This window comes from Rhinopithecus roxellana, chromosome 17, assembly GCF_007565055.1.
Source record: "Rhinopithecus roxellana isolate Shanxi Qingling chromosome 17, ASM756505v1, whole genome shotgun sequence".
In the NCBI taxonomy this organism is placed as follows: Eukaryota; Metazoa; Chordata; class Mammalia; order Primates; family Cercopithecidae; genus Rhinopithecus; species Rhinopithecus roxellana.
This window is the reverse complement of record NC_044565.1, coordinates 6,200,678-6,225,746: the sequence shown is the minus strand read 5'-3', so window position 1 is coordinate 6,225,746 and position 25,069 is coordinate 6,200,678. Positions and strand designations below refer to the sequence as shown.

At 57.2% G+C, this 25,069-nt stretch overlaps 2 protein-coding genes across 2 annotated transcripts; both read right to left on the bottom strand.

Moving 5' to 3' along the window:
* Nucleotides 1–5,574: 5,574 nt before the first annotated feature.
* Nucleotides 5,575–7,838, bottom strand: LYPD2 (LY6/PLAUR domain containing 2). The gene is made up of 3 exons (XM_010385471.2): nt 7,707–7,838; nt 6,370–6,489; nt 5,575–5,868 (listed from the first exon to the last, which is right to left on the bottom strand). Exons 1-3 carry the CDS (start codon nt 7,762–7,764, stop codon nt 5,669–5,671), a joined length of 378 nt encoding a protein of 125 aa, XP_010383773.2. The 5' UTR covers nt 7,765–7,838; the 3' UTR covers nt 5,575–5,668.
* Nucleotides 7,839–18,236: 10,398 nt separating this feature from the next.
* SLURP2 (secreted LY6/PLAUR domain containing 2) lies at nt 18,237–22,374 on the bottom strand. Its single transcript, XM_010385472.2, has 3 exons — nt 22,252–22,374; nt 18,942–19,046; nt 18,237–18,644 (listed from the first exon to the last, which is right to left on the bottom strand). The coding sequence occupies exons 1-3, from the start codon at nt 22,301–22,303 to the stop codon at nt 18,508–18,510; spliced, it is 294 nt and encodes a 97-aa protein (XP_010383774.1). The 5' UTR covers nt 22,304–22,374; the 3' UTR covers nt 18,237–18,507.
* Between the last annotated feature and the right edge of the window lie 2,695 nt (nt 22,375–25,069).

The following is a 25,069-nucleotide window of genomic DNA, read 5'->3' as shown; positions in this document are numbered from 1 at the left end:
GGGAGGATGAGTGGATGGATGGGGGATGGATGGGTGGATGGGCAGAGGATGGGTGGAGGAGGGGTGGGTGGATGCATGGATGGATGTTAGATAGATGTGTGGATAGGTGGATTTCAGAAGGATGGATGGATGGAGGATGGGTGGATAGGTGGGTGGAGGATGGAGGAATGAATGGGGGAAAGATGAGTGGATGGATTATTGAATGAATGACACTTGAGATAGTTGATGGGTGAAAAAATGAATGAATGGATGGGAGAATTCAGGGATGGAGGGATGGGTGGCTATAAACGTGGTGGCAGACAAATGTGTAGTGAGTGAGTGGGCCCTTCTGAGGCAGAATTCGATGCCAGAAGGAGCTCTGGACTGGCACCAGGAGTCCTGGGTTCTGGTCTTGGCCTACTGCTCTCTCCATCTGTGGCCTTGATGTGGTCCCTTTTTCCTTCCAGTCTTTGGTTTTCTGTTAGTAGTTGTGAAAGCTAAAGTGACCTGGCCTTGTGGGCTGAGGTGAGTTGTGTGAGGCTATGGGATGGTTGCAAGAAAGCCAAGGGAGGGCGTAGTTACTGCAAATCAAACAAAGGGGCTGACATGGGTTGGTGCACAGATGGCAGCCAAGAGCAGCCTCTCCCCAGGGCTTGGTCCACAGATACACCCAGATGTTTCGAGAGGAGTCAGAGACTGTCCAGTTCTGGCACCTGTGCTCCACCCAGCCTTCCGTGTGGCCCATGTCTACTCACAAGACACTCTCACCCCACTTTCTTTCATCTATAAGCTGGTCAGGGGAACATCTGCCAGAGGGTGGTTGTGAAAACTAGCAAGTATCTGGCAAAGGATGGGTCTCCATCACGCTTTCGCCTCAGCTCTGTGCTGATCACAGTGCAGGTGTACTTGGGGTAGAGGTGGGCAGATGCTGAGGACAGGGGTACTGCTCTCAGCCGCTGCTTGCATTGGCTTTCAAAGGGAGGGAAGTCCTCAGAGGGTGCTCTGGATGGGAGTATTAGCCAGCAGAGGGGCACAGGCAGCCTTTCTGCTATGTGGGAAGCGTGGGCACTAACTTGGCCCATCCCTGAGCCCAGCACCCTATTGGCAGGTGGAAAAGCAGCACTGTGTCAGACACGACTCAAGCAGGGAGAATTTATGCCCTAGTTAGGTGACTGCCCTCCCCTCCTCCTGCCTCTCCATGAATCCACACCTTTTCCCGACATGTGGAACCGGGAGACCAGGTTTTCTGAGGGCAGCTCCATTTCCCAAACCCCAGAGTTCTCATCCATGGTAGGCCTGCAGCACTGAGCCAGTTCACACCAAGCCCCAGCTATCTGCCATGTCAGCCCAGTCTCTTTCCCAGGGGCCTGGCCCTTTCTCCTTGGCTACACTCTTCACCCTCCTCTCAGAGAGACCAGCTAAAATGCAAACTGGCCCATGGCACTGCTCTTCCCAGAAACGCTCCCTGGCTCTCCACTGCCTTCAGCATGCAGTCAAAAAGCCCCACCACCACCGTTGGTGTTTGATGCTTGCCCTGTCTGGACTGGCCTGAGGGACTACTGGACTGTCATCTCCTCAAGCAGAACATGTTTCCATTCCTCTAAGAATCCTTCTCCCACAGCCTGGGTCTGACCATGCTGACTGTTGAGCAGCATTTGCTGGAGGATGGATGGATGGATGGATGGATGGATGGATGGATGGATGGATGGATGGGTGGATGGATGGATGTGTGGGTGGATGGATAGATGGGGGATGGATGGAAGATGGATGGATGGGTAGATGGAAGGGGGATAGATGGATGAATAGGTAGGTGCATTGGTGGATGGATGGGGGATGGCTGAATGAATGGGTGGGTGGATGGGTGGATGGATGGGTGAGTGGATGGATGGGTGGGTGGATGGATGGGAGACAGAAGAGGGATAGATGCAGGGGTGGGTGGATGGGTAGATGGATGGGGGGATGGATGGATGAGTGAATGAATGGAGACTGGACAGAAGATGAATGGATGGGTGGATGGATGAGTGGATGGATGGATGGATGGATGAATGGATGTATGGATAGATAAACGGATAGGGGATGGGTGGATGGATGAAGAGAGTGATGGATGGGTGGGTGGGCATATGGGTAGAAGGATGGATGGGTGAATAATGTATGGCTAAAAGGGGAGATGGGTGGGTGGAGGATGGATGGATGGGTGGATGGATGGATGGGTGGATGAGTGGAATGAATGGGTGGATGAATGGAATGAATGGGTGGATGGATGGATGGGTGGATGAATGGATGAGTGGATGAATGGAATGAATGGGTGGATGGGTAGTTAAAGACAGGCTTAATGTTGTTTCTTCCAAGGTGACCCAGGATGGGTATTTGTGGGCATTCAGGATGACCTCTCCCCAGGTTACAAATGCTTTGTAACCTCTCTAACAGAACTCAGCACAGGTTTGGACACCCCTGGGAATGGGAATCTTACTTCTTCTCAGGGCAGAACCTGCCCCATTGGGACAGACCTGTTTCAGGCCTTCTTCCATGTGAGCTCAGACTTGCCAGTCTGACACCCTCAGCCTTGGTTCTGACCCTGTGTCCAGGCTGCAGAGCCAGTCACATCTCACAGGTGAGTCTGATAGCTAGTCAAGTTCCTTGGAGGGTTAAGTTTTTTTTTTTTTTTTTTGAGACGGAGTCTGGCTCTGTCGCCCAGGCTGGAGTGCAGTGGCACGATCTTGGCTCACTGCAAGCTCCGCCTCCCGGGTTCACGCCATTCTCCTGCCTCAGCCTCCTGAGTAGCTGAGACTACAGGCGCCCGCCACCACTTTGTATTTTTAGTAGAGATGGGGTTTCACCACGTTAGCCAGGATGGTCTCGATCTCCTGACCTCGTGATCCGCCCACCTCCTCGACCTCCGAAGTGCTGAGACCACAGGCATGAGACACCGCGCCTGGCCAGGATTGGGGTTTTTTGCATAGACAGGCACTGAGTGAGCTCTCAGCTTTGGCTGCTGATTTAACAATGGTTAGAATAGAAAGGGGGAGGCAAGGAGCTGGAGGTGGCTGCAGTAGCTACCCAGGGACACTGGCTGGTGACTTAGATGGCATGATGACAGTGGGCACAGGGCTGAGGCTGAGGAAGATGTCCTGGCAGTGGGGTGGGGGGATTGCTAATGCCGAGATATGGGAGGTGATGACTGAGGTCCTGAGGGTGCTCTGTCCTCTTGAAGGTTAGTGCTGGGTTCCAGCTTTGTCCTGATTCTCTTGTCTGCATTTGAGAGCCAGACATACCTGCCCTGGGGTGGGCTGAGCCCTGCTCCCTGAGGAAGTGTGGCAGGTGTTCATCCTGTTCTGGAAGGTCACAGCAGGTGGCCTGGGGAAGGTCAGGAGTAGGAGAGAAAAAAGGACAGCTGGCAAGGTGGTCTCATCATTCCTCTGATTTCAGGGCCAGATGTGATGGGGCCGGGGCAGAGGGTGCTGGAACTGGCAGGTCCTAGAGAGGAGCAGAGCCCACTCCATCAGCCTGCCACGGGTGGGAGTGGCCTGCGCCACCAGACACTGAGTTCAACTCCTCCCCTCCCCTGCCTGCTCCTGGCTCCTAACCAAAATCTGGAACCACTGGCTCTTCCTTTTCCCATCAAACCATGCCCTGCCCTGCTCATTCCTACAGGCTGTGAAACTGCCCAGGGCACTGCACTGGTGGGGCCCTGGGTCCCTGCCCTGGCACCTCACTATAAGCCCCTCCTACCCCACTGGCAAGCTGAGGAGTAAGCCTGGTTGAAGGACTTGGGTCATGGGGAATCTCAGGGACAGGTACCCTAAAGGTGGCATCATGGACGGTGAGGTTAAGGTCAAAGATAGGGATCTAAGGCTTGGCATGGGCCTCACTCACAGCCTGTGCTTGGGCCTTAACTGAGCCTCTTCCCCTATCATTGACTGAAGCCATTTCCTGATCACACAATCACACACAGCCTGGATCCTGGTTAGAGATCGAATCCCGATCCTTGGCCCTTGACTGGGTCATACTCGGTGGCTGTGCCACAGGCTCACACACGGAGCCAGGACATCAATCATAGATCAAGGCTTGGCACTGGTTACAGACTGAGCCCTGATCACTGCCAAAGACTAAGCCCCGATCCTGATTCCAGGCTGAGTCCTGATCTCTGATCACAGATAGGCCTCGTTCGCAGTCTCTGTAGGGTGTGTGTATGTGTGTGTGTGTGTGTAAATAGAGTCCCAGACTAGGCTTTGAGGCCACTTTGTGAGAGTCTTGAGAAAAGCCAGCTGAGAGCTGTGACATGTCTGATGGCTGAGAGCATGTCTCCCTCTTGACAAAATCAGAGCTCAGGGTCACAGCCCGGATGGGGTATCCAAGACAGCACTAGAATATTCCTAGCCTCCCAGGCCCCTTCCTTTCCAGGAGGCTGCCCTCATTCTAGCACCAAGGCGTCTCTGACAGATGGTCACTGTGCTCCAGGTGGTGGGACTCATTGGGCTGTGGGGGCCCGGCCCCTGGGAGCAGGCCCTGGACCATAGCGCCCACTGTGGACTACAGGTCTAGTCCCAGGAGGGTGACACCCAGGGGCCCAGAAACAGCTACAGGAGCAGGGAGGGTGAGGTGGGTAGGCTCAGTGGGGGTCTGCAGGGTCCAGGGGGAGGGGCAGGTTCCAGGGTGAACATTCTTCTCTTCTGTCCAGGCTGGGGCCCATCTCTTGCCACCACCTCCCTTGGGCAGCCCTTGGGAGGGGCTGGTGCTGGGTAGCAGGGCCACTGCGTCCTGTCCTTCCTCACGTCCTTGAGTTCCTTGTGTGTTTCTAGGACCACGTGCATGTGTGTGCATGCATGTCCCTGCCTGTGATCATGGGGAGTCTCAGCCTGGAGGCCTCTGGAGCAGAGGACTCCCTGGAGAGTGGCCTGGAGGACTGGGGCACTGACCTAGGGCCCAGGTGAAACGAAGGCCCCTTCTGCACCAGAACTTGTGCTGCCCTGGGCATCTGACCCCCTGGGCACCCGACCCCTGGGAGCAGAGCTAAATGAGGGCAGGGATATGAAGTGGACATGTGGGGTGAGCCTGGAGAGGCAGGCAGTGGACTCACTGGGATCTGGCCCATGGCCTCCTCCTCAAAGCAGCCTCCACCATCAGCCTTGGGGCAAGGCCCTGCTTAGGCTGGGGAGGTGGGAGTGGGGTGCTCCAGGGGACAACCCCAGATCCTGGTCACTGCCTTGACCTTCCTGCCACCTGACAATGCCTTGCCCTCCTCAAGGCCTGCCAGATCTCTCCGTCATTCAAGGCCTGGCCCTAATGCCCCCTCCTCCAAGGAGCCGGCCCTGACTTTACCCTGGTAGATGTGGTGCTCCCTTGCCCATGGGTCTCAGCTCCTGCCCCACCCTGGTCAGGCCCCCACATCCCCTGAGAGCAGAGATCTGCATTGTTTGTGTGGGGGTCCCAGGCCCAGTGGCTGTTCTCGCGATGGGATAGAGCCTAACATCACAGGAAGGCAGGAAGAGAGACAGACAAACAGAAACGGGGACACAGACGGGGTTAGAGATGTAGCTCGGGGCCCCTTTCTCTGCCCTGGAACGCAGGTCTGTGCCCAGAAAGGAGACTCAGAAGTCCTGGTGCAGGGGGCACTTCTTCAAGGCATGTGGGGCTGGGCCGCACAGGGCCGGCTGGCGCAGGGCCACGGGGGTTGGCGGGGACTCTAGAGTCAGAGGTTCAGGAGTGGGAGAAGCGTGAGGGCCCCGGCCAGGCAGTGAGGGCTGTTCAGAGCAGGTGCCCCATCTACATTGCACAGCTCAGTGTTGCAGCAGGACACGGGCCGGGTCTGGCCGATGCCATCCACATCCGAGGGCTCACACTTGCTGGCGCAGGACTTGGTCACCGTGGAGTCCCCCTGGAAGGGGTACACTGTGGGGTGCGGGAAGAGTCAGCCATCAGGACTGGTTACTGCCTCCAAGCCCTGGTCCCTGCTGGCACCACCTCATACAGGCCTCACTCTGGGGTCACCCACCCGGGTTTCCGTCCCTCCTGGCCCAGTGCCCTCCTCTTCCTCTTTCCTCCCACTGGTGTTGTCCAGGTGTCTACCGTGTGCCGCCTGGCATTCTGGCATTCTGCACCTGACCTGATGGGGCACTTCCCACCCTGAGGTGACTGTGAAACCAAAGCCTGTAAGTGTGCCCACCTTCCCCAGTCCCCCCAAAACGAGGTTGCAGATGTGTTCCCACTGAAGGACAGGAGGGAGAGAGGAAGAAAGGGGAGGGCAGAGGGAGGCCTAGCTCAGGCAGAAAGCCATTTTTGGAGATGGGTGAGGTGGTGGCTGTGCACTGGGGCCAAGCTGGCTGGTGGTGACTGGGCTGGAGGTGGCTCTGACCAGGAACCCAGCTCTGCCCACCTTCCGTGCCCACTGACCTATCTCCCGGGGGTAGAGTGTTGTCTTGCACATGTTTTCATTCATGGTACAGGTGGCGATGGTGTTGCAGTCGGACACTCCCGTGGGCTCCAGACAGACGTAGCAGTGCAGGGCCGGTGCTGGGGAGAAGAGACAAGGGCTGTCAGGCAGGCTTCACCCCTCCCAAGCCCAGAGACAGTCTGTCCTGGAAGCCCAGGTCTGAATGGGACAGTGACACTGGCCAGGGCCAAGATGCCCACCAGCCAAAACTCAGGAACAATACCAGGAGCCTGGGGTTGGGGACAGGCCGGGCTCCGCCTTGGGACCCTGCATCCAACAGAGTCAGCTGCTGGGGGTGGGGATCCAGCCGGCAAGGCCTGGGCGGGGCCAAGCCAAGTCCTTTTGGAAACATTTGGGAGACTCCGGGACTGAAGCCCTGGCATCTCCATAGCAAGAGGCACCTCAGGCAGGAAGCCTCGGGTGGGGGCGTGGCTGGGAGCAGATTACCCCCTCAGTTTCCCCATCAGGGAAGTGCTGCTGTGGGGGTTAAAGGATCAGGCCAGGAGGCCCATGGAATGCAGGGTGGACCAGGCTACGGCCGGGCTGTGTCTGGGTGCCCACTCTTCTCCCACAGGGACTTACAGGCCGGCAGGGGTCGGAGAGGCTTCAATTCCCTCCTACTCCAGTGACCCCAGCCCCAACGGCAGCACCCCAGGTGGGTCTGACTGGCCCCCATGCTGGCTGGGGCAGCCAGCTGCACAGCTAGGCCTGACTCCTCCGTCCCCATTTTGGGGACCCAGCGGGGCCTCTGCCCGCTCTGGTGCACCTGTTTCTGGGAAATGGGCAGAGCCATCCGCCAGGGGTCTCTGGGCCCAGCTGCTTCTGGTTGAGTCCAGACATTGCCCCGATGGTTGTTTCAGGCCCCGTGTGAGGGAGTCACCCCACCCCGTGTGTCTGGTTTCCCCACTCGTCTCCATCCCTACTGCCACCCCAGCCTCACAGCCTCCCTGGGGTCCCCTTCCTTCCCCTGCTTAAGGCCCTTCGGGTGCCCATAGCCCCCCATAAAGTGCGACACCCAGGCTGGTGTCCAGGGATGTGGCTGGCTGCCCCCCGCCCACCTCGAAGGCCACCCTCTGCTCACCCTCATTAGGCTCCCGCCCCCCTTACTGCCCACCCCTCTCTGCATCTCCACCCTCCTCTCCTTATGGCCAGGGGTGGTCCACACACTGGCCCTGCACCTCTGGCTTCTCCTGCCTCTGAGGCCGCTTCCTGGGGTGCCCTCCCCAGGAACAGTGTGCGAATGTCAGTGGGTGGCATCTCCCTCTGCCGCAGCTCCCCTGTGGGTCCCACGCCTCACCGAGCTCTCCGCAGGCAGCCAGCACCAGCGCCAGGAGCACCAGCCGTGTCCCCCTCATGGTCTGGCCCACTCCTCTGTGCTCTCACCCTAGCGGGAGTGCTCTTGCCCTGCGGGGTACAGCGGACACCAAGTGAGGTGGCCGACAGACCGGTTGGCTGAGCGGATTAGTGGGATCAAGTTTCCCGAGGGTGGAGGTGTGAAGACCCCGCCCCAGGCCCGCCTCCAGGGGCTCCCCATCCTTCCAGGCTGCTCCTCCCACTCCCAGCCTGGCCCTCTAGGCCCACCCCACCCGCCTGGGACCCTCCCTGTCTCTTCCTCATTCCTCCAGTAACAGGCGGGTCCCCTCCCTGCCCCTTCCTGACCCCTCCACCTCCCTGCCTCCGCCACCGTGGCCTGGGGCTGACCCCTTTCCCTTTGTGGGGACCCTCCTTGACTCCTACACACTCTATGCCTCGACTCTTCTCCCCACTCCCCTCCATCCAGGACAGCCCCCACTGACTCACCCCAGGCAGCCCAGGGACACCCCCCAGACGGCCTGGAAGGGGACAGGGAAGGGTGGTGGGCCACTCTCTGCTGCCGGCTCCTCAGGGATCCTTCCTGCCTCAGGTCATCTGTGTTCCAGGACAGATCCGTGTGCTGGATCTTCCCAGATTCTGGGCTGGAATCTTCCCAGGAGGACCTTGGTCCCACCTCCCAGCTCCTTTGGGTGGTCAGGCTGGGTGTTGGGGGCCTGGGACTGAACTGCCACCCGGACAGTCAGCTACACGGTTTGCTCAGAGGCTTAAGGAGACAAACGCCAAAAACTACTGGGTCAGCAGAGAAGGTCCTGGATGGAGAGTGGGGTGGGGAGGAGCTGGGGTCCCTTGGGGCGCTAATCCCATGCCCCCAGCCACCTGCCAGCTGGGCACCTTCATCCCTAACCTTCCGATAAGGCTGCCCTCAGGCAGGGCTTACCTCCTGCTTGCAGGTAAGGAAACTGAGGGAAAGTTCCTTGCCCCGGGCTCAGACAGAGGACAGTGACTTTGGGTTGGGATGACTCAGGCCATCTCCAGCTCAGCTCCCTCTCCCCCTACGGACATCCCCCCAGAGTGCCTGCACCAGCCTTCCCAGATTGTGTCTGGTCTGTGATCCTGCCACCTCCTGCTCCCAGTCCTGCTGCTGCCAGTGTGTAGGGTGTGGGGGTGGGGGGACGGATGCATGACAAGCAGCCTGCATCTTCCTGGGCCCTGGCCATCAAGGCCATGATGTCAGCTATGCCCAGACTCACACTGGAGCTCTTCAGCCCGAGTGCCTAAATCCCACCCCCTCCTGGTCTTTGCTCCTGCTGTTCCCACTGCCAGGAATGCCTTTCCCTCTCCTGCCCCATTGGTTGAAATTCTGTCTTTGGTAGACTGCACTCTCCTGCCCACACCCCCTCCTTGTCATGGCCCTTTAGGGGTCCCTGGGTTTTCCTGCTGGATCAGCTCTGTTTGGGATCTGGTCTTCGCCCCAGCGACTGAGAGAGCCTGTGTCTCCCTGAGCACTAGGTGGGGGCGGAGCGTGCAGGGGTGGTGAGTGAGGCACCCAGGATTCCCCAGCGTCCCACTTGTGTCAGAGACTTAGCCTAGTGGATCTCACTTTTCCTCACTGCAGCTCCAGAAGTGCACAGTGCTAATGCATTTATTTTGCATAAGGGAACTGTGGCTCTGAGAAGTAATTGACTTAGGCAAGGCCGCCTAGCCAGGGCTGGGTGAAGGCCGAACAGCAGCAAGCCTGTCTGGTTTTGCATGGTGCCACTCAGCCACGCTGCAATTGGCCGTTGATGCTGGGTGCAGCTAACTGGATTAGACACCCCACCCTACACACCCTGGGTTCCTCTTGAGGCCTGACCCAATTCCTCTGACATGGCATGGCCCAGCTCCTTCCTGTCCTCAGACCCAGGGACCCCACCTGTGCCTTCTACCTAGAACACACGCCTGGCCCCCAGGCATCCAGCTCCTCCTAGAATTTCTGCCTGACCCCCAATGGAGAGATCCAGGCTAAGCCTTTCTGCAAAGTTGCAGCTGCCTGATTGGGGTGTGGAAAAATGTGGCCTAGCCAGGGTCTGGGCTGGCTTTGTTTGGGAGGACTGTGTTTCAAGAAGACCACACCCTTCCCTCCTCAGTTCCACTAGGAACTTCTGGGTCAGGGCTCAGTGTGTGACCAGAATCCAGGATCTGTGTATTATTAAGATCAGGGCTCAGCATATTACAAATGTCAGAGCTCAGCACATGACCAGGATCAGAGTCAATGTGTGATCAGGAGGAAGGCTCACCTTGTGACTAAGATCAGGGCTCAATATGTGATCAGGAGCAGGGCTCAGCATGTAACAAATGTCAGAGCTCAGCTTGTGGCTAGGATCAGGGCTCAGTGTGTGGTCAGGAGCAGGGCTTGGCATGTAACAAATGTCAGGGCTCAACTTGTGAGGATCAGGGCTCAGTGTGTGATCAGGAGCAGGGCTCAGCATGTAACAAATGTCAGAGCTCAGCTTTTATTCAGGATCAGGGCTCAATGTGTGATCAGGAACAGGGCTCAGCACATAACAAATGCCAGGGCTGAGCTTGTAGTCAGGATCAGGAGCAGGGCTCAGCATGTAACAAATGTCAGGGCTCAGCTTGTGACTAAGATCAAGGCTCAGTGTGTGATCAGGAGCAGGGCTTAGCATGTAACAAATGTCAGGGCTCAGCTTGTGAGGATCAAGACTCAGTGTGTGATCAGGAGCAGGGCTCAGCATGTAACAAATGTCAGAGCTCAGCTTGTGACTAGGATCAGGGCTCAGTGTGTGATTAGGAGCAGGGCTCAGCATGTAACAAATGTCAGGGCTCAGCTTGTGACCAGGATCAAGGCTTAGTGTGTGATTGGGAGCAGGGCTCAGCATGTAACAAATGTCAGAGTTCAGCTTGTGACTTGGATTAGGATCATTGTGTAACTAGGATCAGGGCTCAGTGTGTGACGAGAGACAGCCTCCAGGGATGACTTCCACCTACAGTAATGCTGCCACTAAACTGAGGAATTGTCAGGCTGCCACTGGAGCTGCTGACTTCAAGAAATTACCCCTGAACTGTGATCCAGGGATCAGATGGGGCCCTTGCACCTGCTCCCACACCACTGCCTCTTTTCTGGGCACACTGGATCCCTGCTGTGAGGCCTTTCTTCAGGACCTTCCCCAGATCCCTCTCCATGGGCCGGGGTGAAGATTCAAGTCTGTCTCCTAGAGGCACTCTGGTGGGGGAGGGCAGCAGTGAAGAGAGGACACACTCTGGTCCCTGGCAGTTTCTGCTGACAGGTCAGTGGGTCGGATGGTACCCAGGGTGGGATGGGAGCTCAGGTTCCATGGTCTGCCATGTCCCGTGCTACCCAGGGTCTGTCCATGGTCATCTGGTGTCCCATCATTACCCAGTGTTCTCTGTCTGCTCAGGCCCTGCGGTCAGTCAGTGTCCTGTGGCTGCCCACACTTACTGCATCACTGTTTCTGTTTCGGAGTCTGGGCATGGCTTCATGTTGCTGCTGGGTCACTCCCAGGCTTCAGTGCAGGCTTTGGCTGAGCCATAATCATCTCAAGGCTCAGCTTGGGGAGGACCTGCTTCTAAACTGGTGTGGAGTTGGCCAAATTCTGTTCTTCACTGTCTGTTTGTGGAGGCCGCCCTCAGCTCCCGGCCGTGTGGGCCCATTCAACGTTGTCACCAGTTTCGTCAGAGCCTCAAGCTGCACTAGCGTCTATTGCTGGGTACCAAATCACCCTACACTTAGTGGCTTAAAACAACACTCATTTTTAGCTACGGTCTTTCTTGCCATGTGGGTTCAGCTAGGCTCTCTGCTCAGGGTCCCACAGGCCACAGTCAAGGTGTGGTGGGGCTGGATTCCAACCTGGAGGTTCCAGAAGGAATCTTCGTCCAGGCTCACTCAGGCACTGGCAGAATCCACGTCCTTGAGGTCACAGGGCTGATGTCCCTGTTTCCTTGCTGGCATCTGCGGAGGCTACTCTCTGCCCTAGGGCCTCCAGTCCTCCTTAGGTGACCCCTCTGCCTGCCAGTCAGCCACGCACACTGCATCCTCCTCCGGCTTCAGTCTCTGTCTTCCTTTTCTGCCACTAGCAGACATGTTCCGTCCCTGGCTGCATCTTGCACCAAACAGTAAAACCCCCAACTTTGTCATTCTCTCTGCAAGTGCTGAGGTTCATTGGAGGTGGCTTCTGGCCTCTGCTTTTGCCTTCCCCCTTCTCACCTTTATGATGAAGTGCAGCTGTCCTCAAAGCCTCACCTTCCATGGCCACCTCATCCCAGGGGAGGGATTTGGAAGCTGATTTGTTGTTGCCCATCTTCTCGGCTGATGGGACCCTCAGAGGTTGGATGACCAGCTCCAGAATCTGACCCTCAAGGGTCACTTGCAAGTAATGCCTTCTGATGGCTCTCAGTGGGTCTTGAAGAAAGACTCCTGGAATGAGACCTCATGCCCACTGCTCATCAGGGAGGCAGTGGGCGGAGCCACTGCTCATCAGGGAGGCAGTGGGCGGGGCCTGTGCATGTGTATACCTTTGCCAGGTGGCCTGTGGCCAGGAAGCCTCATGAGCCAGGACCCCGTGTGGCCAGCAGAGAAGTAGGTGCCTTGCCTGGATTCCTGCCTTCCACATTCAGGAAATAGAGGTCGCCCCTAGGCTCCAGGGCCCCTGGGAAAGGGAGCCGTGGTTTTCCAGCCCCTGCAGCGCCAGGCGGTGCCCTGGCATGGTTGTGGGTGGAAGCCAGGGCCTTCTACCAACACAGGCTAGGCTCCCCGCTGGCCCCAAGCCACAGTGAGGTGCCACAGGGGCAGCACTGGGGGCCTCTCCCCTGCACCCAGGGACGCCCTGCCTGTACACAGCCCCACCTGCTCTGCTCCTGGTGGCTTCTCCTCCATCCTCTCACCCCTGCCCCGTCCTCTGCTTCGGGGCAGGAGTCCCCAGGCCCCATGTGGGAGGCTGTGGCCAAGCCTGGGGCAGGGCAGTTTCTGATCACACTCGTATGGGACAGCCTCATTTCTTTTTTTGCCTCCAAAAGAGGAATTCTTCTATTTGAGCAGCTCCCTGGGTGGACCAGGAAAAGGAAGTGTCAAAAGTTCAGGTCTGGGGCACCCTTCCAGGCCAGATGCCAGCAAGGCTCAGGGAGGGCTGGCAGCCTCCAGCGAGGCCTGGGGGCTGGCTGGAAGGAGTCAGGTTTAGAGGTGCTGAGTGGGGAGGAGACACAATCCTGAGTCTGATATGCAGAGCCCTGTAGGAGCTGGCACTGTACCCCTCTGTGGCCTTGTCCCCTGCACGGTCCCTCCCAATTTATGTTGGCAACACCCACCCTCACCCAGAACCCAGAAGAGCTCTCTCTGCCACTGCAGCTCCAGGGCCCAGTGAGCCTTCATGTGCAGCCTGCCCTCAGGGTGGTCTCCTCCCGGGAGTCTCAAGGGCTGCCCCACCTGGGCTCTGGCTCTCCCGGGCATCCCCCCTGAGGGGCTCCAGCAGGGCAGACCAATGGCTCCTAAACCAATGTTACTATGTTGGAAAGGAAGTGGAGGCACAAATAGCACCAAGGGTTGTACGTTGGAAAGAGGTATCCTGTGTCCTTCCAGAAGGGATGTGCCCTCCAGTGCCACCCTCTGCACGCATGCAGGTTAGCTCACCTGCAGCTTCATGATGGGAAAACTGCAGGGAACATCTGTCTGTGCACGTTCTTTGCCCCCTACCCTGTTAGGAGCAGCGGGGAGCAGTGGGGCTTGTTCACACTGAGAACCGGAGCCAACTCCACCCACAGGGCTCACTGTTCATGGGACCACGACCCCCTCCCTTCTCCTCCCCTCCCCTTCCCTTTTTTTTGACAGAGTCTCCTTCTGTCACTCAGGCTGGAGTACAATGGTGCTATCTCGGCTCATTGCAACCTCCCCCTCCTGGGTTCAAGTGATTCTCCTGCCTCAGCCTCCTGAGCAGCTGGGATCATAGGCGCATGCTATATAATTTTCATGTTTTTAGTAGAGATGGAGTTTCACCATGTTGGTCAGGCTGGTCTTGAACTCCTGACCTCAAGTGATCTGCCCACCTTGGCCTCCCAAAGTGCTGGGATTACAGGAGTGAGACACCACGCCTGGCCTAGACCACGACTTTCCACCCTGCGTCTTCATTCCTGAGCTTCACGCTTCTAGGAAGATAAAGCAGCAAATAGCTATCATTTCTTGAGGATCTTCCCAAAAGGTCTATTGACTCTTCAATAGAAACCGTTAGGGGACACCTCCAGACTCAGAACCCATGGCCTCAAAATTCTAAACTACTTTTTCCGAGTCCTGGCCCAACCCTAACTGAACCCCCACCTTGGAAGACCTACCTCAAATCAGACTCAAATCCCAGGAGTGCTGGAGGGAGCTGGGGTGACCTGTCCTTGGGTTTTTGGTGACATTTTAGGGAGCCAGCAGTCAACAAAATGCTAGTGGCATTTTGGAGTTTCCTGGACAGGGCTGATTTGTCCTGCAAGGGCTGCGTCTGTGACAGCACAGAGGTTGGCCCATGTCCTTTCTCACCACGTGGCCGGGTTGCTCTCCTGCTCGGGGGTTTACAGTACTGCTTGGCACCTCTCTGATTCCAAGTACGGTTGAATTTCTTCTCCTTGGCTTGGCCACTTGAATGGCTTTTTCTCTGAACAGGCTGTTCATATCTGTTGCTCTTTGGGGATCTGGAAGGATTATTTACCGTAAACCAAAAATAAAATTCTAAGCCCCCGCCCCCAACCATCTGAATGGACCCTCTTCTCGGCTAGGGTATTCCGAAGTGAACCTGAAAAACTGGTTCGGACCATGATGGGAAAGGGTTGGACAGCCTCATCATCCCTCCTCCCTCTTGGAATTCAGGGAAAGCTGACCAGCGTTAACATCCACACAGACCTTCAGTCTGATGAGAAACATTTACCGTCTATTGGCTCGGAAGCCTGCTACCTGGAGGTTTCATCTGATGATAAAACCCTGGTCTCCACACCTCTTATAATCCACACATTCCTTTCTATTGATTCCAGGTCTTTAGATAATCTTAACTCTTTCAACCAATTGCCAATCAGAAAAATTTTAAATCTGCCTAAATCCTGGAATCACGCCTCCTGCACCCCCCACACCCCGCCCCAGCCTCATCCCCCAGAGTTGTCCTGCCTGTCCGGATGCAGCCAATGTACCTCTTCCATGGATTTTATTGTTATCTTCAGTCTCCCTAAAACTAGACTGTGCCCCGGCCACCTTGAGCACATGTTCTCAGGTCTCCTGAGGGTTGTGTCATGGGCTACGGCCCTTCATATTTGGCTCAGAATAAATGTCTTCACGTATTTTACAGTTTGACTCTTTTCGTGGACATTGTGTGTGGAGGGAATCATTACGTGTTACATGTGTGGCAAATATTTCCTTGTTTGTTTTGTCTTTCAGTTTGTTTATTTTGTTTTATTTTATTTTATTTTAGATTTTTAGATAGTATTTATGAATCCCAATTCTGGTTTTGTGTCTTTTCTTTAAAAAATTTTTTTCGCAGCTTTATTGAGTATACTTCACATACCACACAATCCACCCATTTAAAGTGTGTAATTCAGTGGTTTTCAGTGTATTCACAGTTTTAGCACATTTTCATCATCTTGAAAATAAACCCTGAACGCTTTAGCACTCTCGTTGCTTCATTCCTGTGAGAACATGAGGTGCTTATTTTGTGAGATTGTGAGATGGATATTTTGGTTTCCTGACATACAGCTCTTAAAACCCTTGGAATCCCTGGAGTGGCAAGGGCATCTTTTGTACGCTAATGAGAGGACTGGTGACTGGGGGTCCCCAGGGAGCTTCAGGATGGGGACCCACAGGATTAGAGAGCTGGGACTTCAGCCCCACCCCCAGCCTTCAGGGGAGAGGAGGGGGCAGCAGGTTGGGTTCATCAGTGGCCAGTAGTTTAATCCATCATGCCTACGTAATGAAGCCTCCGTAATTTCCCAAAAGGACAGGGTTCAGGGAGCTTCTGATAACGGAGCATGCGCAGGTGACTGAGGGTGCCGCTGGAAGGGCCTGAGAGCTCCACGCCCCTCCCCGTGCCTGCCCCGTGCGTCTCTTCCACCTGCTGTACATCCGCACCTTCGTCACAGCCTGTGTCATAAATGGGTAAACGCTGGACAGTGCATCCCTGAGTCCTGTGAGCTGCTCCAGCAAGTCATCAAACCCGAGGAGGGGGTCGTGGGAACCCTGATTCATGGCAGGTCGGTCAGAAGCACAGGCCACACCTGGGGCTTGTGACTGGCATCGGAAGCGGGGCTCATCACGTGGGACTGAGCTCTCCACCTGCGGGATCTGACGTGACCTCCATGGGAATGGCGTCGGAATTGAATTGAGGACACCCAGACGGTATCCACTGCAGTGTGGCTTGGTTGCTGGTGGAGAGAAATACACACACACTTTGGTGAGGGGGTGAAGTACTGTATTGTGTGAGAGCAGGAAAAGTACTCTGGCTCTTCCCTATTTCTTTTTGCTTGTTTGTTTGTTTTTTAAGATGGAGTCTCGCTCTGTTGCCCAGGCTGGAGTGCAGTGGCACGATCTTAGCTCACTGCAACCTCCGCCTCCCTGGTTCAATTGATTCTTGTGCCTCAGCCTCCCAAGTAGCTGGGATTACAGGGATGTGCCATCACACCTGGCTAATTTTTGTATTTTTAGTAGAAACGGGGTTTCACCATATTGCCCAGGCTGGTCTCGAACTCCTGACCTCAGGTGATCCACCCTCCTTGGCCTCCCAAAGTGTTGGGATAACAGGCGTGAGCCACTGTGCCCGGCCTTTCCCTATTTCTTAATAATCCCTGCCACCCTTTGGCAACCACTCATCTCCTTTCCCTCTCTATAGAGCTCCCTATTCCGGCTACTTCTGAGAAATAGAATCGTACACTGCTTGGCCTGTTGTGCGCGGCTGCTGTCTCACTCAGCGTCGTGTTTGTTTTCAAGGCTCCCCCGTATTTTCAAGGCTCCCCGTGTTTTGATGTGGGTCAGAGCTTCATTCCTTTATGTGGCTGAATGACATCCCGTGGTGTGGGTCTGTCATCTCTGTTGATTCGTCCATCAGTTGATGGGCATTTGGGTTTTTCCTGCCTTTTGCCTGCTGTGAATAACGCTGCTGCGAATGTTTGTGCACAGGCTTTTGTGTGGACGCCTGTTTACTCCTCTTGGGCCATGTCTGGGGGTGGAATTTGGCCCAGGAGTGGAATTGCTGTGTTTACAGCAACTCTGTGTCCAGTCCCTTCAGGAATATGTCTTGCTTTTCTATTCTGAATTGTCTAGCATTTAAAAACCTCTTCTTTTTACATTGAAACCTCTGATTCAGTTGGAATGCCTTTGCTATAACGAGAGGTGAGGATCCAGCCTTATCCTGTTCTCGCAGCAGTGCTCCACACTGCAGTGCTCCACGGTGGCTGAGGGGCACCCTGTCCCTCCCCCACAGATCTGAGAAACACTCCATTGTTACCTCAGTTCTTGAGCTTATCTGGGTATCTCCAGCGCACCCTGTTTGCATCTCCTTCTGTGCCTGGGGCTCTGAAAGTTGTCCTGGCACCTGAATGTCCGGAGGCCCTGCCTGGGACACCTCCTCCTTGTGGAGCAGCTTGACAATTCCATCAGCTTTCTCCTGTGCTGATTCTTCACAAGAACTTTGCCAAGGTGAGAACAAGAGAGGCCGAGGAAAGGGCCTGGCGGTGTGTTTCTTGGCAGGTGCTAACTCAGTTGGGGGGGGGGGGGACCTGCAGATGTTGACTCGCCTCAGCCTCTCCGAGGGGAGTGCCAGGCTTATGTGGGGGTCCCATTCAACCTTGCAGCCCGAAGCTCAGCCATGACGCAATGTTTGGCTAGCGAGTGATCGACTTCCACAAACATCGTTCACCTCGTTTCCCACGTCCACCCCGAGAAGGGCGGCCACAGCTGCTCATCACCTCAGTCTGATTCATCCCACTCCCAGCATCTCCCCCCAGCGCCCTGACCTGCATGCTGGGCACCCAGTGGCCCAGAGGAGCTGGAGGTAGTGTTCCCTACCAGAACTGGGGGTTTCCTAGGGAGGGGCAGGCCGGGCCACTGGACCAGGGGTGTGTGTGAGGGCGAGGGTGAGGAAGCCACAGCCTGCCTCACCCCTCTCCCTATTCCAGAAGGCCTGTGGCAGCTGTCTTTGCCAAGGGCCCCTCCCCCCTTCCTCCACCCCGCACAGCCTCCATGTCTCAGCCGGGATGTCCTTTCTCTGAGGCTTCCCAACTCCCGCTCTGGGGTGGGGGTCTCCTCGTGTGCCCCAGCCCCAACTCCCACTCTGGTTGCTTCAGGAACAGCAACTGCCCGGGGGGCCTGGGCCCCTGTGCCCTTCAGGCCTGACAGTTGGCTGGAGGTGGGAGGGCCTTTCCGTGATAAGGGCAGGTGGGGGTGGGGTAGTAGGGTTTAGCCTGGGGTGAGGTAGCGAAGCACTCCCAAACCTACTTCACTCTACCCCCAAGCCCAGGATGGCGGGGCTCCACTCTCACTGGATAGCTTGTGCCACATGATCCAATCATATTTTATTTGGGGGAGGTTGGGAACTGAAGGGGTGGCAGGCACGACGGGCCCCAGACTTGGACAGCAGCAGATTTAGGCAAGACTCCACACAGGACTTCCCGAGGACAAGTGGTGCTGGATGGTGGCTGCAGAGGCCAGGAGATGTGGGCCGGCCAGGCTTGAGGGAGGGGCGGCCGTGAGCCCTGGCGCCAGGCTGTGAGGGCTGTGGGGGCTGAGTGTCCGGAGGCCTGGAGGAGGGCAGTCGTCAGTCATGGTTGCAGAGGCTGGTCTGGCAGCAAGCAACGGATACGTAGGGGCCCAGGCCCAGGCTGGGGATATCGGGGCAGCCCGTGTGGCACATCTTGGTGACCAGAGGCAAGTTCTCGATGTTGCTGAGGACCCCTGAGTGGGCAGGAGAGAAACCATGGAGCTCCCTGAGCCTCTGGTTTGCCCAGACTGTGCTGCCCCATCTGCCACTGAGCTGAGGGTCAGACACCCCAGGTACATGAAGCATGCGGGCACTCCCGGGGGCAGACGTGGCCCTTTGCTCATACCCTTCCCTGGGCATCGCTGGTGGACACTCTCCCCTATGCTTCTGATTTACTGGGTGCCTGGATCAGGCTCTGTCCCCCTCTGAGCCCACATCTTCCCACCTGGGCAAGAAGGGCATGGCCAGCCCACTGCTGCCCCCTCACTCACGGGTGGCAGTAGTGACGCAGTGGGTGGAGTCCCTCAGGCATCTGGATCCACGGGAGCACCCTCCGAAGCCCGTGCACTGATGACACCACAAGGCTTGGGCTGCAGCTGCCGGCATGGGGACAGACAGGACACAGATGGACGGGAGGCAGGTGTGGGCCACCTTCTGCAGTGATGGTGCCCACTCAACTCCACCCAGCAGCCCATGACCCTTCTCAGTGGCCAGTCTCCCAACCCTGTGATCCAGTCCTCCCAGGAACTGGGCCCCTGTCCCTCATCTTGGGGTGCCTGGCAGCCCTGCAGCTGGAGCCAGCTGGTTGCATCCTTGCCCAGGAAGGAGCCTTGGGCAAGGGTGGGGCTGGGCAGCCCTGGCTTGCGGTGTGATGTCCCAGGGGAGTGAGGGTACAGCAGCCTGGCTGTTAGGGGTCCCTGGGTGGGGGTTGTGGGGAAGGTGGAGGGGCCCTGAGATGCTCTTTCTGGCCATGCCCCCTTTTGCCTCTGTGTACTGAGTGGTACCCTTTAGACCCCTGGGACCGGATTCTGGTGGCTGAGATGATGGGGCTGTTCCTGCATCGACAGGTAGCCCAGGGCAAGGGCGACCAGGACGTGGTAGAACAGGAATTAAAAGAAATTAAAGAATGTGTAGGCCAGGCATGGTGGCTTACGCCTGTAATCCCAGCACTTTGGGAGGCCAAGGTGGGTGGATCACTTGAGGTCAGAAGTTCAAGACCAGCCTGGCCAATATGGTGAAACCCCATCTCTACTAAAAATACAAAAAAATTAGTTGGGCATTGTGGCGTGTGCCTGTAATCCCAGCTACTCAGGAGACTGAGGCAGGAGAATTGCTTGAACCTGGAAGGCAGAGGTTGCAGTGAGCCGAGATCGCACCACTGCACTCCAGCCTGGGCGACAGAGAAAGATTCCATCTCAAAAAAAAAAAAAAAAAAAAAAGAACGTGTAAACAGAAACTCAGTTGTATGTAAGAAAACCCAATTCCCCCTGAGGAAAAGAAAGAACTGGAGTCCTTTAAAACTTAACTGCCTATTTTTCTGTGGCTAGTGAGCCTTATCTCTCCCTTTCCCAGGCATTGGGAAGACCCTGTTTCTCTAGCTGTGCAGTTGCAAGGTCACAGACAGATAAACTCAAGTTGTAAAACATGTTTTTCCTTGAAAAGGAAGAAATTATGTAATGCATATCTCAATTAATTGAATAACTGTCTTTGTTTCTCGCTTCTGTAACATGCTTCACCCTGCAGAGATCTCTCTCCGCCCCATGAAATGCTTAAAAGGTAACTTAACTCTTTGTTCAGGGCTCAGTCCTTTGGCTATTAATCCAACTGGGCCATTGCACCTAAATAATAAATATCCTCCTCAACCCCTCGGTCTCTCTAATTCCTTAAAATATCCCACTACAGTGGCAGCAGCAGGGAGCAGCAGCAGGGAGCAGCAGCAGGGAGCAGCAGCAGGGAGCAGTGAGCTCTGCCTTGCTTTATCCGGGAGGATGGCCTGCGCTCCGGAGGCACTGTGTTCTTCCGCCAGTGCTGCTGTGGCTCTGCCCAGCAGTCCTGCTCTCTGCTTTGGGCACTGCCCCACTCCCAAGGCCCACTAGCCCTCCTGGGCACTCCCCAAGGGCTTCCCTGCCTGCTCTCTGCCCCTCTTCATCCCTGACTCTGTCCTCTCCTCCCTGACCACCTCCGTCCATTTCTCAGCCTCAAACTCCCTCCCTCCCTGTCCTCACTTGAGGTTCACACACCCAAGACTTTGTAAACAGAGACCCTAACACCTACTGGCCCCAGGCCTGCTCTCTCTGCATAGGAGCCTGCAGGGTGACAGGGCCAATGGTGTGACCACGAGGACGTGAGGGCTGCTCTGTCACAGGCACCAGGCACAGGCCCTGGCTTCCTCTTGAGCTGTGCCCCAGGCAGCCAACCTCAGGACACTGGAAGCCACGCCTGCCTTATCCTGTGTTTGCTGGGCTGCCCCTGACTCACTGTTGCCAAAGGTGGAGAAGGGCTGGAGTCAGCCCCGGTCAGCACCAGCTGCAAGCCCGGGTTCCTGACAGCATGGCTCTGCACGCACCAGCACTGAGCTGACCTCAGACCTCAGTGCACACCAGGCCCCTGCCACTGGCCAGAGTCCTCTGGTCACCGCTAGGTCCTGTGGGTGGAATCCTCCATCGAGGCACCACAGAGAAGGTAACACAGACGGGAAGTTCTGGCCAGGACAGGCCCCTACCATCAGATTTGGCTCCTCTACCATCCCCGGAGAGCAAGCTGAGACCCCACCTTCAAAAAAGAAAGGTGGTGACAGCTGCCTCCAAGCCTCTCTCTGCCCCTTCCCACCAAAGTGGCTTGAAACTCCCCTTGGCTGTCACAGCTGGCTGGGGTGGGTTGTAGCAGGGAAGATGGGCAGGAGTCTGGGGCACCAGAAGGAAGAGGTGAGGATATAGGTGCCCAAGGGTGCCATGGAGAGAACTAGCTCCTGCCTGCCGCCTACACATGCCCACCCTCCCAAGCCCCTGTGTGTCTCAGATCTTCATCACAGAGCTGGTCTGCCCTCATGACCCTGGGGCAGTCCTCAGGGTCAGCGGCTCAGCCGCTTATAGGCCAGGAGGGTGCCCCTGGGGATGGAGGCTGGAGAGGTGTAAGCGACACCTGAGCCAGCACCAGGGACTCATCGATGCTCCACCACCTGCTCATTCAGGGCCTGCGAGGCAGGGGATACCCAGGTCATCCAACCCATAGCCAGGGACGCAGAGGCTTGCCCCCTGGGGGGGTTGGGCTGCTTGGGCTTGGAGGTGGGGGTAGCCGGCAGATCAAGGGGCCAGTTGGTTTTGTTCAGGTCTCAGGATGGGAGTGGAGATGCCCTGCCAAGAGAAGATGCTCGGGAGGAAGGAGTCCGGGGAGGGTGGTCTCAGGAGACAAGCTAGCTGGGAGGCCAGGCCCAAGAGGGCTGGAGGGGGGCAAATTCAAAGTGTGTGTATGCGCGCGCACAAAGGTGCGTGTGTGAGGAGTGTCACTATGGACTGGGGAGGTCTGGGGGTTGGGGAGAGGAAGAGGGGGTTTGAGCCAAGGGCTGTGCGCCCTGAGAAGTTGGGGGGTCAGTGTGGGGGTCAGTGCGCAGGCTGGGGCTGAGCTGGATGGACCTGCAGGATCGCAGGAGGCTTTCGGAGGAAAGCTGCACCCGGCAGATGGTGGGGGGACAGGAATGGGTTCTCCTGAGGTGGGCAGTCACGGCCCAGGGCTGGAGGGACAGTGGTTGGGCTAGAGCGATGGGGGCCCTGAGCAGGAAGTAGCCCCAGCCCCTGGACTCACCCAGCTGTAGGCTCAGGACGGCGGCCAGCAGGAGCCCAGTGTGGAACTGCATGTTCTCCTGGTGAGGTCGGGCTTTCAGCGCCCTGGCCGGCTGCCTTATACCTGCTGGCACCCCGCCCTGGCCCTCGCCCGCGCAGCAGACTCTGTGGGTCTGAGTCACCGGGCAGCTGGGCTCAGCCAAGGAGCCGGGCTGGGGTCCAGGCGATAGGGGCCAATCTGGCCCCAAAGCTTGCTGGTTAGGCCTCCAGGCGGGCTTGTGTAATCTCATGAGCCATCTCTTCTTGTCTGTAAAGCAGGACAGTCCTGGTTGACAGGACTGAGGATCCCATAAAATGGCCTGGCAACAGGCAGGCGACGGCCACAGGCCACTCTCCCTCAGCAGCTGGGAAGGAAGGCCTGGCACCAGGCAGGCAACAGCCACAGGCCGGTCTCCCTCAGTGGCTGGGAAGGAAGGTCTGGTGGGAAGGAGGGAGGGCCTCAGGCACTAGCACCCAGCCCACCCCTTACACCTCAAAATGCACATGAAGCTCAAGGCTGGGTGTAAGCCAGAGGTCTTCACCCGTACTCCCACCCTAGAATGAGTTCGATGACAAGACCTCCTCCAAAGAAGTCAGAACTTTCCCATCCTGACCCCCCCAGGGCTGGGAAAGTGCAGAGGGAGCAAAGCTGTGAGCTGCCTCTCTGTGGTCTGTCATCCGAACAAGGAACCACAGCCATTGTCACGCTGTGACTGATGCTCCAGGATCTGTGCACAGGAGTAGGGGGACAGAAAGCCCCTTGGTACTAAAAGGGGCCCCAAGGATAAGGTAAGAGCCCAGAAGGGACACCTTGGAGAGCGGGAGCCACCGGCTATTCCTCCAAAGACTGGCAAGGGGCTGGGGCCCCAAAGGACCTGTCCGTAACCAGTTAGCCCTGCCAACCCGGGGACCCCTGTGTGTCTCTTGGGCTGCCCACATGGCTTCTGTCCACCCCTCTGTCTAGGGGGCTCTTTATGGCTGGGAGGTGGGCCCAGGAGGAGGGAGATCCTGAGAGAGGGGCTGGCAGATGCAGGTCCTCCTTCCTGGGGCAGTCGAGAAGCTGGGGTCAGGAACCAGGTAGCCTGACAAATCAGAGATGGTGGGATGGGGTCTTGGGGGGTTCCCGCCTCCCTTACTCTGCACCCTCAGCCTTCCCCAGGGGCTTGTCTGCCCCTTGGGGGTGCTGGCCTCTCTCCCACGGAACTGGGGACAATTCTCAGCAAGCCTCAGGAGCCCGGCCTGTCTCCCTCCCTGTGCCTGGCTCCAAGGACAGGTCAGGCCTGGAGGCAAGAAAAGCCCAGGGCCTGGACCAGGCAGGGTAGACAGGAGCGTGGCTGCATGTAGACCAGAGTGCCAGCCCAGCCAGGCTGGAAAGGCGAGGCCTGAGCTCAGGCCAAGGCAGTGGGGCTGGAGAGAAGCACAGACAACGTGAATCTGTTGATTTATTCATGGCTTGGTGAGACAACACTGGAGCTCTCCTGGGTGCTGGGTACATGGTGGGCCAGGGAGAGAGCGGCCTGGGGGTGGAAGTCCATGTCCTAGTTAGGGTGAGGGTTAGGGCAAGCAATAGCAGCAGGGGCATGGCCCTGGGAAGCACCTGGACCCCAGGACATAAGACAGGAGGAAGAGATGCCATCCATCCAGCCGGCACTTATGCCCACGACCAGCTGAGCCAGACCAGCATTCCCATTTCACCACCCCTTACTCCTCAAGATGCAAATGAAGCTTGGGGCTGGATGGAAGCTGGCAGGGCTGTCCACAGGAGGACTCCCGCGTGTCTCTCGGGCTGCCCAGGTGGCTCTGTCCACCCTTCTGTCTGGGAGGCTCCTTAAGGCTGGGGAGGGCCCAGAGAGGAGATCCTGAGAGGAGCCGGCAGATTCAGGCCCTCCCCGTGAACTGAGGCTTGAAGAGGAGCACAGGCCACCCACAGTAGTGGGACAAAGCACCGGCAGAAAAGCTCGGCATATCCACCGAGCGCCTCTCTGCTTCTTTCGACCTTTTTCAGAGTTTCAGAATTATGAACCAAATCGCCTTCATGGGAGATGACAAATTAGACGCTGCACAGTGGGGGAGGCGGCAGCCGGCCTGGTCCCCCACTTCCCCAGGACCTCCGCCTGGAGGAAGCCTGCCCAGGGCCGCAGCCCTGGCCCCCAAGACCCCAGGACAGACCAGAGCCCCTGCTGGAGCCAGGTGTCCCCATGCTGACCTGGCCATGTCCCCAGGTGCCACCCCAGGGTCACCGCCTGCAGCTACAATTTCTTTAGTGGCTGATTCCAATTCCCAGAATGCTCCTGGGGTGCCCGAGCCCGCCCAAGCAGCCGCTCCTGTCCAGTTCCCAGAATGTATAACATCCTGGGGTGCCAGAGCCCGCCCAAGCAGCCGCTCCTGTCCAGTTCCCAGAATGTATAACATCCTGGGGTGCCAGAGCCCGCCCAAGCAGCCGCTCCTGTCCAGTTCCCAGAATGTATAACATCCTGGGGTGCCAGAGCCCGCCCAAGCAGCCACTCCTGAGTCACTCGGGCATGTCCAGGACTCAGATCCACACAGTGGGAATGGCTAGCCCTGGGCATCTACCCCCAAGAAGAGGACCCTCGGCTCTGTCAGAGATCCCCGAAGTAGGAATTGGGCCCCCATGGTGCCCCGTGCCTCTCCCCCTCCACTTTGCCACTCTGCCCTGCACCCAGAGGCAGCGCTGGAGGCCTTACTCTACCACTCAGGGCTTCTCAAACCTCTGGTTCCACTTTTTTCCTTTGAAGTTCTCCACTTTGTAAACTCACCTCCCCCTTCCCAGGCTTGGGGGT